At 35.0% G+C, this 16,372-nt stretch overlaps 2 protein-coding genes and 1 non-coding gene across 5 annotated transcripts; 1 reads left to right on the forward strand and 2 right to left on the reverse strand.

Annotated features, from left to right (window-relative positions):
* Nucleotides 1-4,973: 4,973 nt before the first annotated feature.
* TRNAS-UGA lies at nucleotides 4,974-5,055 on the forward strand. Its single transcript has one exon. It is a non-coding gene; the product is annotated as a tRNA-Ser (tRNA).
* A 514-nt stretch (nucleotides 5,056-5,569) lies between these two features.
* Nucleotides 5,570-9,148, reverse strand: LOC116032551 (probable serine incorporator). Of its 3 annotated transcripts, none has more exons than XM_031275167.1 (7): nucleotides 8,990-9,148; nucleotides 8,509-8,759; nucleotides 7,862-8,101; nucleotides 7,490-7,601; nucleotides 7,217-7,391; nucleotides 6,162-6,402; nucleotides 5,570-6,041 (listed from the first exon to the last, which is right to left on the reverse strand). In XM_031275167.1, the coding sequence occupies exons 2-7, from the start codon at nucleotides 8,690-8,692 to the stop codon at nucleotides 5,752-5,754; spliced, it is 1,242 nt and encodes a 413-aa protein (XP_031131027.1). In that variant the 5' UTR covers nucleotides 8,693-8,759; nucleotides 8,990-9,148; the 3' UTR covers nucleotides 5,570-5,751. The 3 variants fall into 3 exon arrangements, with proteins under 3 accessions (XP_031131027.1, XP_031131029.1, XP_031131028.1); XM_031275169.1 differs by having other exon boundaries at nucleotides 8,509-8,775; nucleotides 8,990-9,146; XM_031275168.1 differs by having other exon boundaries at nucleotides 8,509-8,736; nucleotides 8,990-9,144.
* Nucleotides 9,149-11,112: 1,964 nt separating this feature from the next.
* Nucleotides 11,113-13,894, reverse strand: LOC116031444. Its single transcript, XM_031273655.1, has 5 exons — nucleotides 13,453-13,894; nucleotides 12,789-13,006; nucleotides 12,015-12,143; nucleotides 11,728-11,859; nucleotides 11,113-11,411 (listed from the first exon to the last, which is right to left on the reverse strand). Exons 1-5 carry the CDS (start codon nucleotides 13,784-13,786, stop codon nucleotides 11,298-11,300), a joined length of 927 nt encoding a protein of 308 aa, XP_031129515.1. The 5' UTR covers nucleotides 13,787-13,894; the 3' UTR covers nucleotides 11,113-11,297.
* Between the last annotated feature and the right edge of the window lie 2,478 nt (nucleotides 13,895-16,372).

Consider the following 16,372-nt stretch of genomic DNA (forward strand, 5'->3'; position numbering starts at 1 on the left):
TAAAAAAAAAAAAAAAAAAAAAAACTGTCACATAACAAATAGCTAATTACAAATTAAATTAATAAACCCTAAACCAAGATCATATAACATTGAGTACACATACAATAATGTTACAAAAGTGAAAAGCTATAAATAAAATAAAATAAAATAAGCAATGCTTTGAAATGTTATGATTAATATATATATATATATATATATATATATATATATATATATATATATATATATATATATAAACACTGTAGAAGGTCCTGGATAGTTTTTTTTTTTTTTTTTTTTTTTGGGTACAGGTGCAGGAATGGGTTTGCAAAATGAATATTGGAAGTTTGAATATCAAAAGGGTGGACATGACATTTGGAATAATAATAATATAATGAACACTACTGGAGCAGAGAAATTAAAAGTCATACCGTAAGGAGAAGTAGTAGATCAAAGAATATTGTATGCTTATTAAGATCACATCAATTTGTATATTATTGTCATTTACACATATTATTCTTTTCTTTTTATATAAATAAATTCAATGTTACAAAATATATTATTAAAATTATTTCATTGAGATCTTTTGAATAATACATATATTAGTATATTTTGAATCTTAGTTGTTTATATTGATGGACTTATGATACAATATTGATCAAATTAACCTTCTACATTATGAAAATGAACCTCCAATATTCCCGTAATGAACTTAATATTTTAGGTTCATCAATATTATGATGTAGTTGCATTATTATTGTAAAGATGAACATTCAGTGTCGTAAAAATGAATCTGCATCGTTTCATTTATTTGAGATATGTCATAATAATGTAGTTGCATTACAATTGTGATATTTTGAAAATAAATTTGTAGTATTATGAAATGATTATATTATATTGTGCTTGTTTAATGAAGTTATTTAATGTTTATCAGCGTAATGATATATTTGCAAAAAGATTGTCAAAAAAATATATTTCAAATGAACCTACACTATTTTGAAAATAAAATAATACAAAATATAGCTCAAGTTGAGTACTAGGAATAATATTGTAGTCGTTAGAAATCAAACCTAGTGTATGAGCTGAGTTAGAAGTTAGGATCATAAACCACGTACCAAGCTAGGGAAGTTATTATGATCCCATAATGGATGATCTTTAAGGAGAGGCAATGGTGCTATATTATTGTAAACATTCTGGATGGTTGACAAGTTCATGGCATCGACTTGCCTTCAAAATTCGTCATACGCGTGTTCTCCCACTACTTAGATGCCAACAATCTTTGCACGAATAAATAGAGCACCATACCTAGCTTCTTGTATATATGTGATATGTTGAGTGATTTGAGTGGTTGGTGCTTAGATTGTAATATTATAGATTATGGGCTAAGGTGTCATCCAGCACCATAAGCTATATTGGATTATTCATGCCGCATCACGACCTTTCATAACATATATTTAGCTTCACAAACCATTAATTTTGTTTGGCCTAGCATTTTTACCAGCAGGGTTACCTCCAAGTTACAGGTAATAATATGGTGATGTGTATTTTTTTTCCCCTAGCACCTTGGTCATTCTCTACAGCTTTTATATATATATATATTCCGGCATATAGCACCGGAGGAGGACCTGCCGCCGCCTTCGCCACCGCCGACAGCCGCCGCAGAGTATTCCAATGCCACTGTCTCCTCCGCTCCATGATAACTGGGATGTTTTTTTTCTCCTGGGGTAACGATGCAGGTCCTACACTAGCGGACTTGGATGAGGGCAGAGTTGAAAGAGAGAACTTCAGCTGAAGCTGTTGGAGGAAGATGCTAAAAGAAGGGCAAATGATGCATTTAAGAGACGGTGGAAGCAAAAGATGGAGAGATATGGATCACGGGGCGGATGCTCACCGGACGGACTTGATGATGACCATAACGAGGTTTGGTCCAAGTGCGTATAATCTTCCATATAAACTAACATATATATTAATTTTTTCAAATTCCAAACACAACTTGAATACTTTTCCAGCTCTACTTTGTTTCATTGCTAGCTTTCTTTGCATGCACTTTCATATCTAAGTTTCATCTACTTTGAAGACTACTTCTGAGTTCCGAGGGAGATCAATGGGCAAATGAGGCTTCTCTCCTGCTTCCAACAAAGCCAATAATAATAGCTCCTGAGAAGAAAGCATATCAGTTTGTGTTCAAAGAAAGATCGAGCATGGACCACTTAGTTATCCCTGTAAATTTCTTCTTGTTTTGTGTTTTTAATAAAATACGTACTGTTATTGGTTTGTGGAAGAAATGGGTATAATTTTTATTTTATTTTTTGGTTTGGGTTGCTGTTTAGGTGGCAAGGCTGTTTGGGCCATCAATATTTGAAGCATCAAAGCTGAAGGTTCTATTTGGAGTTGACGAGGAGAATCACCCTGGGAAACTCCCAACGTGGAAAAAAATATGGCGTTGATGCTCCTTCCCCGCCGGCGACCAAGCAGCTTTGGCATGGAAGATCCGGCGAGCAGCAGCAACGGGTGGTGGTGGTCGGCGGTGTTGCGACGAATGCGGTGGTGGCCGGCTATGTGATTGGTGGTTACCGACGAAATAAAACCTTGGTGTTTGGACTCCATCTAATTTGTTTTATTTTTAATGAAATAAGTCCACATCAGCAAAATACTGGGGCCATGTCATCAAGAAACCGGGTAACCTGTAAAAAAAGCTAGAAGACAAAAAAATTAGTGGTTTGTGAAGCTAAATATATGCTATGAAAGGTTAGGGTGTTGCATGAATAATCCGGTATAGTTCATGGTACGGAATGACACTTTAACCTAGATTATGAGTTTGATACTCCAGGTAGCACCTCCTATATTATTTTGCTCAAGGCTTCATTCTTCCGGCCCTAGCAATAAAAATGGACGCCACTTAAACCATGACTTTTACGAGGACCCCCGTAATCCTATGGTTCCATCAATATTGAAAATGAAATTAATACAATGACATAATATAATTGTGTGTTAATAAAAATATCAATATGTCTGTCTTTCGAAATATCTTAATTTAAGCTTTTTAATATATATATATATATATATATTATTTACTTAAAAAGAAAACAGAAAAATAAAGTTGAATATAATAATAATTTGATTCATATATGGACCATGCATCGTATACTAATCCCAGATAAAGAGGAATCACAAGCTAATAAGGAAAGGGAAAATATAATTAATCCCTAATTCTTTCATAATAGGATAGATAGTATATCTATAAAATATGGGTTAATGTAAGTAGTTGGCATCATATCGATCAGATATCCCAAACTGTTATTCTTTCTTGTGAGTTGTGAGGAAGAACTCTAAATCTATGGGTAACTCTTCTACTGCTCCCCAACTTTCAACAACTGACGCCTTTAATTGCAAGAAACAGCTTGCTGGGAATGGTAAGTTATGGCCAGAAGAAGAAGAGATTGTATTTATGCGGTCTTTGGGTTGGGAAGAAAACGACGATGATGATGATGATGATGATGATGATGATGATGATGATGATGATGAAGAAGAAGAAGAAGAAGAAGAAGAAGAAGAAGAAGAAGGATATCTCACTCAAGAGGAGTTCGCTACATTATCTGCTACCACCAATGGTGGTGAAGCCTTTAATTGCAAGAAACAGCTTGCTGGGAATAGTAAGTTATGGCCAGAAGAAGAACAGATTGCATTTCTGCGATCTTTGGGTTGGGAAGAAAACGGTGATGATGATGATGATGAAGAAGAAGAAGGATATCTCACTCAAGAGGAGTTCGCTACATTATCTGCTACCACCAATGGTGGTGACGCCCTTAATTGCAAGAAACATGTTGGGAATTGTGAGTTATGTTTTGAAGAGGAAGAGATTGCATTTCTGCAGTCTTTGGGTTGGGAAGAAAATGATGATGAAGATGATGAAGAAGGAGATCTCACTGAAGAGGAAATCGCTACATTCTACACATATGCATCAAACCACATACTTCAACTCAAACTTAAACCTAAACCTGTGCTTCGTTCCACGCTCCTCCATCACAATACCGCTATCTTTTCTTTTTCCACTTAGGATAGTATATTTTGAGATAATGAGATCGAGTTTATTTTATATCTTTTTTTTCTTTTTTTCATATTCCCTTTTCTGAATAGTGTTAAGTTTCCGGCCTCTAAAAGAATAAATAGTCCATTTTATCTCATGCGATTATTTACTTATTCAATTTGTTAATATTTTTTTCTTTTCTTTTTATTTTTGTAAATATTTGGATGTTGAGCAAACTTATGTTTTTTAATCTCTAACTATTCATTTGGTTTATGGGAAAGAATTGAAAAGAAATTAAATTAAATTTTCATGAAAAGACAAATTATTACTTGCAATATTGATTCAATTGTTCGGTTAAGAAGAAATAGGTTGTTAGGAATAATTAATATAAGGACTCAAATGTCCTTTACATAATAAACATGCTTAGGAATAATATAAAAATTCATGTTATAATTTTTTTTCTTCAAATGAGAGCAATAAATTCATTTTTCTCAAATTAAATGATTCATTTTCGATTAGAATAAATTATCCATCAACCAAACAATATAAAACATATTTTTTTCTCAAATTTGAGAAAAGACATTTTATAATGAACCAAACATGCCATAAGTGGTGGGACAGCTTATTAGCTAGTTCTAAATTATTAGTATTTTAAATATGACTATATAATATTAAAATAATCAATGAATTAAAATGTAAAAATTAATATACGAGTAAGAAGATCTCTAGAATGAGAAAAGTCATTACCAACAAACTACTAAATGCTTAGGATTCCATTATATTTAACGCACTCTTAATTTCATAAATCACAAGTAATTGTTAGCTCATCCCAACTTTCTCAACGAGCATCTAGGGCCACCCATGAATCCATGATGCCTTTACATATTTCAAAATAAAAAATAATTATTGGGATTTATCCACTATACAAGTAAAAATTAAAATTAAATTCTTGCCGCCTTTAATAAAAGTCGATATGTCCGAGTGGTTAAGGAGACAGACTTGAAATCTGTTGGGCTTCGCCCGCGCAGGTTCGAACCCTGCTGTCGACGTTATGTTTTGCAAATTTTTACTTCAAAGCAAAGCTGTGTCCATTTTGACCTTTTGAAGGGTGATTTGCTGAAATTTAGCACAAGATCGATAAGTCCGCTAGACTCCTTGATCGAGGTAAATGGGTGATCATTGGATTTTTTGTGACCATTGTACATTATAAAATATTTAATTTAACATTAAAATTTTTAAAAAAAATGTTACAACTTCCTCATCAGTTGGCTTTTAGCACAAAATTTTTAGATGCCATTAAGAGGAAAAAAAAAAAAAAACGTAAAACAACTGTTTAATACACCTAATGCTGTCTTTTATTTTTGTGTGGCCACTTTTATGTGAAAAACCATATTCTTATATTGAGATCTCACCTCTTCTATCTTCACTCCCTCTCTCCTCTACATCAGTCCTCATTTCTCAAAAAACCACACCAAAATGCATTGATGATTATTTGATAGTTACGTTTTCATTAATTCGTCAACCTATGGACGGACAGCCTAAACAGTAAAACGGACAAAAATAAAACATAATATTGGCAACTTCATACAGTTCCATTTAAGACATCAAAAGTACTTTGTCCAACATGCCAATCGTCATGAAAAGGAGATGTTTTACACCCATTTAAGTAAATATAGACAACAGGATGTCATGGAAAATACACAAACATTGCAGTCATATGGATTTCCTATGCATCTTTATGATGCTCAGAACTCCCGATCAGGGAACAGAATCGGAGCAACCAGAGACCAGAGAAATAAAGCAGCAGTCACCCACCCGGTCACAACTCTAACCCAAACCGATGCCCATCCAACATCAACCAATTTCCCGCTCTCCCCGACAGAGGTCGACCAGCCCGTGAGCAGCATTGCGGAATACATGCTAGCAAGAGAGAAGATAATGTGGAAGAATGAATATGAATATGTAACAGGCTTTGATTTCTCGATCTCATCATGCTCATCGGCCTTGTCTAATGGTAGCAAAGGTTTCCCGCCACCTTCAACAGTACACAAAGTCAGATATTCAGTAATGATCTTATATTCTTATCACGTACGTATCAAGTTGGCTATGTTCTGTAAGTCATTGAAACAAAGAAATCAAGTGTTCAGAAACTAACCTGCACGTGGTGAGCTAGGAGGGGAAAGCAAAGTTGTAGAAGATCCAGCACGGACAGCAGAGTAGACAACAGATAATACAGTTGTGAGCAGCCCGAGGGTTAGTGTACCAGTGGAAACAGATTTTGAGTGCTTATGAAGGCCATTGCATTCATAATCCCTAGGTTCACTGGCAAGTGCACTGTAGCAAAGGTATGTGCAGTACAGAGATATAACTGAAGCTGGGAAAATGCTACCCTTCACCTATATAGTATCAAATATGAGCTGTTAGTGAAGAATTCACCAGTCCTATTGTACGGACACAAGAAGCAATTGCTAGTTAGATCTTTAAGCATTTATGCATTTGAAAGATTTAGAAGAAATAATGTAATGTAACTGAAAATCAAGAAGAGGTTTTAATGAAACATTGATGCTAAATTTTTCTCTTCTTTTTATTGTCTATCAATACTTTGGGAGTCAGGAAAATCACAAACCGCCATAGTTTAATAGCAATATTTTCGAACCATGTCTATTACAGGTAAGTATATCATTGGTGATAGTATCTGGATGAGTAGATGACCATGATGAATTTGTGTATGACCGTGCATATGTACATAACAACTAGCTGTTGCCTATGCTAAACCGGCAGTTCCAGACCACCAAAAAGGTCAAAAAAAGGAACTGGTCCATGGGAGGCTCAGGTTCATTGTTAGGACCCAGAGGTTCCAGACCAAACTGGGAGTTCATGCAATTTGGAACCTTTTTTAAACCTAGCGATTCAGGGCTGACACTGGGTCAGGTTGGCACCAGGTATGACCTTAGCCAAGAAAATGAAGGGTGGCAGGTTTGAGCCAGTTCAGGCCAAGAACCAGGTCAATGGTTCAAGTTCAATGCGAGCCATACCAAAGCAGCCATAAGAGACAAGTCTATTACCAGCAATCTTATTCTATTCAAGAGGTAGTCAAAGCACCTCAACCATAGAGTTTGAACATAAGTTTCATAGAGTATTTGAGGAGACATCACACAACTAAAGGAGAATACATTTCAAGATACAGGTTACAAGATCCAAGATACTTACCGAAGGATGAAGTGTGACTATAGCAAAGGTGAAGATAAAAATAAGAGTCACGACTATAAAGAAAGTGTTTAGCCCACAATCTTGTCCGGATGGAGCAAAGAAATGAAAAAGAACTCCAGTGATGCCAAAAGTTGCCACATAGCATACAAGTGAAACAACAAGCAAGGCCACATACCTACAGAAAGACAACCGAAGGCAGACAAAGGTTAGAACTCAACAGGTGCAAATAATTAGAAGAAGTACACTAAGGAAAAGAAGAAATAATAAACAAACCAGAACTGCTCATCATATCCAACCCATTTGTCATTCCATCCATGGACAAAGTCCAACAAAAGGACAACTTGAACAAGAAGAAACAATCCTGAACCAAACTTCGAAGTTGACTCTGCATATGAACCAAATCTTCACTATTAAGCCAGCTTACAGAGTACAGACATTATTCATATTACTATGCAACTAAGCAGCAGAATTAGGTAACTGAAGATCTTTAGGGGTTATACTATACTCCTTGAAATGATTATAGACCTATCAAGTATATGTAACATCATAAAGCAACTACAGGAACGGCAGTTTAACATTAGAAACAGCAAATATAACAGTGAAGGCTTAAAAGCAAGACTACATTCTTAGAAGAGTATTACTTACCATAAAAGCTGATGAGCTCATTTGGAACAAAAAACATAAATATTACTAAAAGGAACCAACAGATGACTTTCATCATCCATCCACCATGGTGCAAATTATCACGAGGGTCCTTCTGATTCTTTATACCAATCATCATGATTGATAGGATGGTAAAGAACGTGAAGTTTCCCAGGCTAACTCGAAGTACTGCATCTGTTTCAAACCATTCCCTATCTGGTGTTTTGTGGAAATGATTAATCCCTGCAAAATAATTTATGTGCAGAAAAGCAATTTGTAATTACAAAGAAGGTTATTCATAGAAGCATTATCATAAAAGTGAGCTAAAAGTTTTTAAACCCCCAAACATATACACAACTGGTGAAGATGTTATCTGTTTTTCTAAGCCGCCATCCCAATCTTCGAAATTAACATCATCAAATCTTAGAGAATCAAACCCGGATATAAACACAACACCATTTAATTAAGTCAGATGCAATGAAACAAATCAGAGAACCCCTGATTCTAAAATACATAATTCTTATTATTCCCTTTCAACTCAAAATTAAGCAATCTTCTTAATTTAGTAAAAAAATCACAAGGTTCAGACTTTTTGAGCGATTCCCATGAATAAGCACACAATATTCATCAACAATAAGGAAGAAACTTACATGGGATGTTCTCCATGAGAGGAGCAGCAACTTCTCGAAGAATCCATGAAACAATGAGCGACAGGCCAAAAAGACCACAGTATGCAATACGAGCGGAGCGGCGGCTGATCCCTGACACCACCGTCCGGCAGCCATCACAGGCGCACGCGGCACAGCATGACGCAAGGCAAGAAGCTGCCCACATATTCAGAAAACCCTCCTATTCCAGTCCTTCCTTGGTGATCAAACGGAACAGCTCAGCAATTCTAAACCTAAAAGTTGCCCAATCTAAACATATATCATTGTAGTAATATTTACAATCAATCGGACACAAGAACTAAAACTTTCAAGGTTATAAACCCTAAAATTAATAGAAAACCAGAGACGATTGCTAACAGCGAGGATAAAATCTTAATAGCAGAGACCAAATAAGCCCGGCGATCGAAAATTACAGTAATTGAAATCGAAATTGGAATGATAGCACAAGATAGAGATGAAGTACCTTGCTGCGGTTGCGGACGAAGAGAAGAATAACAGGGAATCGCTTTTCGATTATGCGTTTGTTCGAGGAAAGATGGGAGACACGCTTCAAACTGGTGCTTTTGTGAGTCAGAAGTCAGAACGCGACTAATTCAAGCCTGCCCTGGCCCCTGGACCCCTGGTGGAGAAGTGCGGTGAGATTAGAGCTTCATTAGATGTGTAATACTATATGGATTCATATTTTCTATTTCATTCTTTTATTTATTTCATAGTAAACTATTCGGATTCGTGTTTGGTGAGTGTTCATTAATGTTTGTTTATTAATGTAAATGAATATAAATGAACATATTTTATAGCTCAGTTTAATAAAGGAACATAGCCTGAATATTTGTATGCTCGTTTGTTAAGTGCTCGTGAAAGCGTTTGTTCATGTTTGTTTAATAATATTCATAAACATGCTTACTTAGTGTTCGTTTAATACTATTTATGAACATGCTCGTTTTGTGTTCGTTTAATAATGTTCGTGAATATGTTCGTTTAGTGTTCAATTAAGATTATTCATAAACATGCTCATTTAAGTGCAATTTAATTTATTTTTTTATTTTAAGATACTACTTCGATTTTTTGTTCATTTTTGAACTTATTTGTATTTTTTAAAAAATAATTGTTATGTTGTTTATTGGTTATTGTTCGTAAATATAGACTATTTCTTATTTACAAATAAATTATGATCGTGAACAAATATATGTGTTTGTTTGTAGATGTGTTTGCTAATGTTAATGAACACCTTCGCGAACGTGTTCACAAACGTTAAAGAAAACTAACAAATGCTTAATAAGAGAACACGGATATGATTTTTAAAAAACCATAACAAACGAGCACGAACACAAATACTCTAAAAAATTTAACAACCGAACACAAACAACATTTGTTTGTTCATGTTCGGTTTTGTTTACCGTCCTAGGTAAGTCATAGTTTTTATTTATTTATTTTTTCATCAAAATTAAACACTTGATAAGAATTATACCTAATGTAGTACACTTACCGTTTTCCTTAGCATATAAATTAAAACAGTGATAAAATTATTGATTCTTGAGTGATAAATTTTGAATAATGATACATGATCGAGTCTAGATAGTTGCAGTATGAGAATTTTATTCATGTGATAAATTTATTATGAACATTTATCTTCTCACCTAATAGATCATTAAATCACTATGATTCACCGAAACCACACTATACTCCACCCCTTTCATTTATAGTTTAAGCTCGATTGCTAAGCTTAGCTCTACTATCATGTGGGTATGGAGATCTTGGGGGCAAGGGAATTGTAGGCAAAATTAAACCAACTCAACAAAGTGTTGTTTGGATAATGGGCATTTCCCTCACCATTCTATGCCAAACGTCTAAAGCTAAACTAAACTACACCAAATTGTTGAGTTGGTTTAATTATTTTATTTAAATTGTATTACTTTTATCATATTTATTTCTTCAAATTTTTTTAACCAACTTTGCTGGAGTTTGCCTTCAATTTTTTTTAAACAGTAGTAATAACAACAATGAGATCACATATGTGCATCCATGTAATACTTTTAATGGTCTAAATTGATTGACACACACACTCTTTGTTCGCACACATTTAATCACCGTTCGCACACATTTAATCACCGTTCGCACACACTTAACTTGGAATCTTAATCAATCTAGACCATTAAAAAATTTTGAGATCAAATCTTGTACATCAATCACGGTCTGCACACATTTAATCATCGTTTGCACACATTTAATCACCGTCCGCACACACTTAATCACACACATTTAATCACCGTCCGCATACACTTAATCACCATTTGCACACATTTTATTACTGTTCGCACACACTTCAGCTTAGCATTTTAAATCAATCTAGACTATTAAATTATTAAATGGATGCATCTCACGATCTTACCTAAACAAGTGATCTCATATGATCCTAACTCTATATATATATATATATATATATATATATATACAAATTTAGGTGTATATTTAAAGCATTTTTTTAGTTAGTGTTAAATTGCATTTTTCAAAATAATTGGACAATTTATTTAATCCTTGTATCTAAAATATTAAAAACTTCATAGATTATTGTTGGATGCCTATAGATTCAGAGGAAAATTATCTAATCCATATATTTTCTGTATTTTGAATTTCAAGAACAGTATTCCAAGCCACAAGAGAAACACATTCAGTCTTCATTATTATTCTTCTAGAAGATCAAACTTCAAATTTAAATCCTCAAAGATCCCAGGACATTGCAGCTCTATATCAAAGCACACAATTATATTATTCTATACAACTTTTATTTCCTTGAGCCATGCAGTGTGTAATGGACATGGATCTGGCATTCCTGCTGCAAGTGCCTTCTCCGATAGCGCATAGAACCAACCGTTTCTCCATTGGAACTACGACAAGAAACACGAGAAAGTACAAAGTTGTAAATGTTGAGTATAAATAATATATAAACATAAATGTGCTAACCAACTAACAGCTTAGGCTTTTAGTTGAGATGAAGCACATGCTTCAATTTGGTATCAAAGCCATGGTCTATGTGTTGCTTGGAGCGGGGGCGTGTTGAGTATAAATAATATATAAACATAAATGTGCTATCCAACTAACAGCTTAAGTTTTTAGTTGAGATGGAGCACATGCTTCAATTGTAAACACGTATCAAAGGTGGTTATATATGCATTGCATCCTATGAGCGACTACATTTCTTACCTCCTTAACCGCTGTTGGGAAGTGGGCAACTGCTCGTGAGTAAGCGCATAGCCTATCCTCCATAGCTTCTTCAAACACTACGCCTTTCTCTGCAGCTGCAGCTGCTGCCAGCTCAGCGATAAGGCTTGATACCTGAAAGAATCGACTTATGTTAATCCCATTCCAGTCAATTACATCATTGTATTTAGTGGCCATATACGTACAAGGTTTAGATCCAGAGGTGTTAGATAAATGGTATGATTGGATAAAAAGTTGTGCATAGAATTTACGTAAGCATAACTCTTTACCTCAGAGCGGTATTCCTTTTCAACAGCACCAACAGTTGCTCCGGGATGGCGAGCTCCAACAAGCATGAATGCACATATCCATATAAGTTTTTCCAACATTTGCTTCTCAAATGCCTCTTTGTCAAGGACCTGGAGTTTGAAACCAAAAGAAAAGAAGAAAAATGTAAATAAAGTTTATTAATTTTAGTTCATTTTTGCAAAGAAAACCTACACATACAATATAGATTATGGATGTGGGTATTTTCGTTTTAGGATAGAAAATCCAAACATTACTGTAAAAATGCATAAGATAATGTTAATGCCAAAGATTACGGTAGGTAGAAGACAAAGAAGAGGAATAACTTGTAATTAATTTGTCATGTTTGAAGATAAAATGGAATGACGACTTTCTTTCTGCAGACAACAACAAAAAAAGAGAGCCAACGCCCATCTCATATCATAGCTGTTTTACTCTAGTATTACTATAGAAGCTTCAAAGTTAAACAAGGCAATTTCAACTACCAATGCCATAAAAAATTTCATACATACAGAGGGCAATCCCAGCCAAGTTGGTCATGCTCTTGACTTGGTAACCACAAAATTACAAGTTCAACTCCCAACCAGAGCAACCTATTGGCCTTCTTGGTTTGAGTAAGTCAACTATGGACAACTTAGGCTGGTTTATCTCCTTGTGGTCCTTTGCTGACTAGGGTCACAAGGTGGGATTTACCCCGTGCACACACTTGGGTAGTGACTGCGAGTTTCCCTCGTTATCTTAAAAAAATTCATACATACCTTGCAGGAAAGGCCTCCAGCAAGTAATCTTGAAGCAATTGCAGATGCCCATTTCCCATAAGCTGCAGTTAAGCCTTCAGGGTTTGTATCGGTTTTACCATCAGTAGGGGGCTCACCAAGTTTAGCTACTGCAAAGTATGCCAAAACTTGGTCGGCATCACCAAGACCTTTGCTTTGGAACCATGGCTCCAGCATTCCATTCTGGAAAAATACCAAATCTGCTACATCGTTAAGATGTGTTATAGAGACAAATCTATAATTCAAAAACCAGTTAACACAACAAAACCATATCTACTATCCCAGACATGTCATGTTATCCTTACACACCAGACAAGTTCAAAACACTACTTTAATCTTTAACATGGTGTATTCATAACAAATTTCAATCATATGCTACCAATCATATTGTAAATATTTTCATATTATTCTAAGAAATATGCTTCAAAGATAACAACTTCATGCCAGGCATTTGAGCAGAAATCCACAACAAAGAAACTAAAACAGTTATCTCCCTTCAAATTCACATAATCAAACCACCATTCAAAAACTTGTCCTTTTTTGGAATAACAAGTTAAGAACAATCTGATTAGTGATTATCCATACAGAAACATACCAATTATTATTGGCTTAGTGAAAATAATCAGGACTAGGAAAATTATCATACCGCTCCAACGAGACTTGGGGGTGGCTTCTAGTACTGCTTCAAGATCATCATTTCTGGTACAGACCAAGATTGGACCGGGAAAGTCAAGGGGGACCGGTTCGCCCCTCTTCACCAACACATCTTCGCCATTGCCCATGTCTTGAAGGGCTTTCCCCACGCGCCCGCCGCCTACTATAACAGCAGGCAAAACCTTTGTGGTGGTGCTGGGGGCAGCTGACATGGTGATTGTGGTTGATAGTGTGGATTTGAGTTTGAAGCCCAAGGCGATTCTTGAAGTGGGTTTGCAGTAGTGGTGCCAGAGAGAGGAACTAGAGAGAGATAAAGCGGTGGCCATGGTTAGTTTGTTGGGGATGAATTTTTGGGGCCATGGCTCCCTTCCCTTACCTTTTTTTCAGATGATTCGGGTGAAGAAGACAGCCACTCGTTTTAAGAATGGTCCTAAGAAGTTGTCAGGATTGAGGAGGATAAATTTTGAGAAAGAGGATTGGATACGTATTTATGGGCTTTTCAATCTCACTGAGTCATTGGGCTCAGGGATTAACAGATTGGCAACGGAATGAGTAGCAGGTAGATTAGTCTAGAATGCCCATGGAGAACGGTCAGCGGTATCGTGGACCGTGATCCACAAAACTTTTGTGGACAATGGTCCAAAAGTAGCATCGTTTTTTTTTAAGTAAAGAAACGACTGTCATCACATTTTAACGGAGCTCCGTAAATAAAATTATAGTTTATCTCAAATGATACAACCTTACATTTATTTTTATATTATCTAATGAAACTGTAGTTATATCAAAATGAAACTGTAGTTATATCAAAATAAAATAGTAGTTGTGTTTAAAGGAAACTGCACTGTATATAAAATGAAACTGAATAACAGTTTCACATATTTGACGTATAATGTTGAATGAAACTGTAGTTGTGTTGAAATAAAAATGCAGTGTATATAAAATGAAACTGAATATGTTATACACACAGAGTTACTTTTTGCGGAACGGTGCAGAATGAGGTTGTTTTTGCCATTTCTTTTCATTAATCAAAACGACGTCGTTTGATACATGGACTACCATACATTGTAGACCGTGATCCACAGTAAAATTTGCGCGATTTAAGAGGATCGCTGAGATTATCACAATTTAATGGTGAAACTTTGAGTCATTTATTGTGGGCTTGTGGCTTAAGAGTATACTAGAAAAGACAAAAGAATATTAAGTTGGAGAGTGATTCGTTAATGATTATTTAAACAATTAAGTTTAAAGGTAATATTAGAACTCATTATTTGCATTTTGTCACTCTCTAATGTGATAATCCTTAATAAGTTTAGATTTTAAATAAATAAAATGAAAAAAAAAATTAACTACACAAAAGTAGTCCCATCAGAGAGTACATGATAAAGTTTGTGATTTTTGTATGGGTGGAAAACATTTTTCTATTTTCAAACCCGTCATCAACCTCCACAATTTGATTGTTAATTGCAAACTATTGGAGTATTGTTAATTTAAAATATTATTCATATATAAACTTTTATATGTATATTAGTATATTCTAATATAATATTAAAATATTTTTATATTCATGTGAAAAATAAAAAATCAAATAGGTCATTGAACAAAAATACAATTGCGTCATTAAACAAAAAAAAAAGTACAATTGACCTCTAAACAAGTTAAACCCATGCAATTTGATCAAATAATAGGTTCTTGAGGTTAACTAAGAAAAGTTCTACATGCATTCTCAATTTTTAGAGCATCCACACTAAGGAGTCTTTACACGATTTTTGATGATAAATGACCACATGGAGAAGAGAGAATTCATGTTAGAGAAAATGAAGTTTCATCGGCAATGTTATGATTTTTGGAACAGTAACTCACTGGCAAGGTCGAATTTTAGGGCGTGCAACATGTGCGACTGCACAAGGTCCCAAAAATTTGGGGGGCCCTACTCCAACCCTGGCCTAATAATTAGTATATGTATTTGTGATTATATTGGCCCAAAATTAAGTTTTTTTTTTTTTTTTTTGCATTTTTCTCTTTGTAATTTTCCTTCAATTCACAGTTTATTTATATTTTGATAGGGCCTCACTTAGTTATTAGCACAGGGCCCCGCAAATCAAAAAATCGGCCCTGCTCACTGGCAGCAAAGCCAAGAAACCAATGAAGTTGTGCCGGCACGTGCAGTGCATGCGCCCGCTGGTGCGATCCTCATCACCCTTTTTTTTTTTTTTTTAGATGTCATAGTAGTATTTTGTTTTGTTTTTTTTTTCTTTTTTTTTTCTTCTTCTCTTTCCTAATCGCACTTACAAAAACTCCTTAAAAAATCACAAAAGAACTTCACTATTAAAGATGCTCTTTACGCGTCATGCTTTGATTGCTAGGCTTAATATAAGGGGATGGGCGGGTGGTCATGATTTTTACCATTTCTTTTGTTTTTCTCCAATAAAATTTGAATACCTAGTGAGAGTAAAGTTAGAAGTAGGCTATTGAAGTCCAAGTAATATTTTTCGTTAGAGCATCTTTATCAGTCCAAGCTTTTTGAAGGATTTTGTCATGCCATATGGGAAAGAGAATGAGGAGGAGAGAGGAAATAAAAGAAAAAAAAAACAAAAAGAAAACCTACTGACAGCTTGCTTAGAAAAAAAATAATAAATGTAGGTAGACTTACGCACCTAGCTGGCGTGTGCAATTAGGTGTGCGAAATGGACACTTGCCTTGTTTTTCCATGATTAAAGCATCAATCGCAGGGCTCACAAAGATCCATTACTTGTAGGGATTAAAACCCACAATAAAACTCCTTTCCGCACTAATTAAAAACTCACCTTTGATTTTTTGAAAGAAAAAAACTTCCTAATATCCACAGATGTGGATGCTCTTAGGCCACCCTTATCATAGGTTTTTTTTGAAGATAATGTCATATTTGATGCCTA

Source organism: Ipomoea triloba, chromosome 10, assembly GCF_003576645.1.
Source record: "Ipomoea triloba cultivar NCNSP0323 chromosome 10, ASM357664v1".
NCBI classification, from domain to species: domain Eukaryota; kingdom Viridiplantae; phylum Streptophyta; class Magnoliopsida; order Solanales; family Convolvulaceae; genus Ipomoea; species Ipomoea triloba.

Excerpts from the sequence above, each read along its gene's own strand:
- LOC116032551 (XM_031275167.1), bottom strand. The coding sequence starts at position 8,692 with ATGTGGGCAGCTTCTTGCCTTGCGTCATGCTGTGCCGCGTGCGCCTGT. Across the intron at positions 7,392-7,489 it reads GGATATGATGAGCAGTTCTG|GTATGTGGCCTTGCTTGTTG; the intron begins GTTTGTTTATTA and ends GTCTTTCTGTAG. Across the intron at positions 6,042-6,161 it reads TCCTAGCTCACCACGTGCAG|GTGGCGGGAAACCTTTGCTA; the intron begins GTTAGTTTCTGA and ends GTACTGTTGAAG.
- LOC116031444 (XM_031273655.1), bottom strand. The coding sequence starts at position 13,786 with ATGGCCACCGCTTTATCTCTCTCTAGTTCCTCTCTCTGGCACCACTAC. Across the intron at positions 11,860-12,014 it reads AAAAGGAATACCGCTCTGAG|GTATCAAGCCTTATCGCTGA; the intron begins GTAAAGAGTTAT and ends CGATTCTTTCAG. Across the intron at positions 11,412-11,727 it reads TCCCAACAGCGGTTAAGGAG|TTCCAATGGAGAAACGGTTG; the intron begins GTAAGAAATGTA and ends TTCTTGTCGTAG.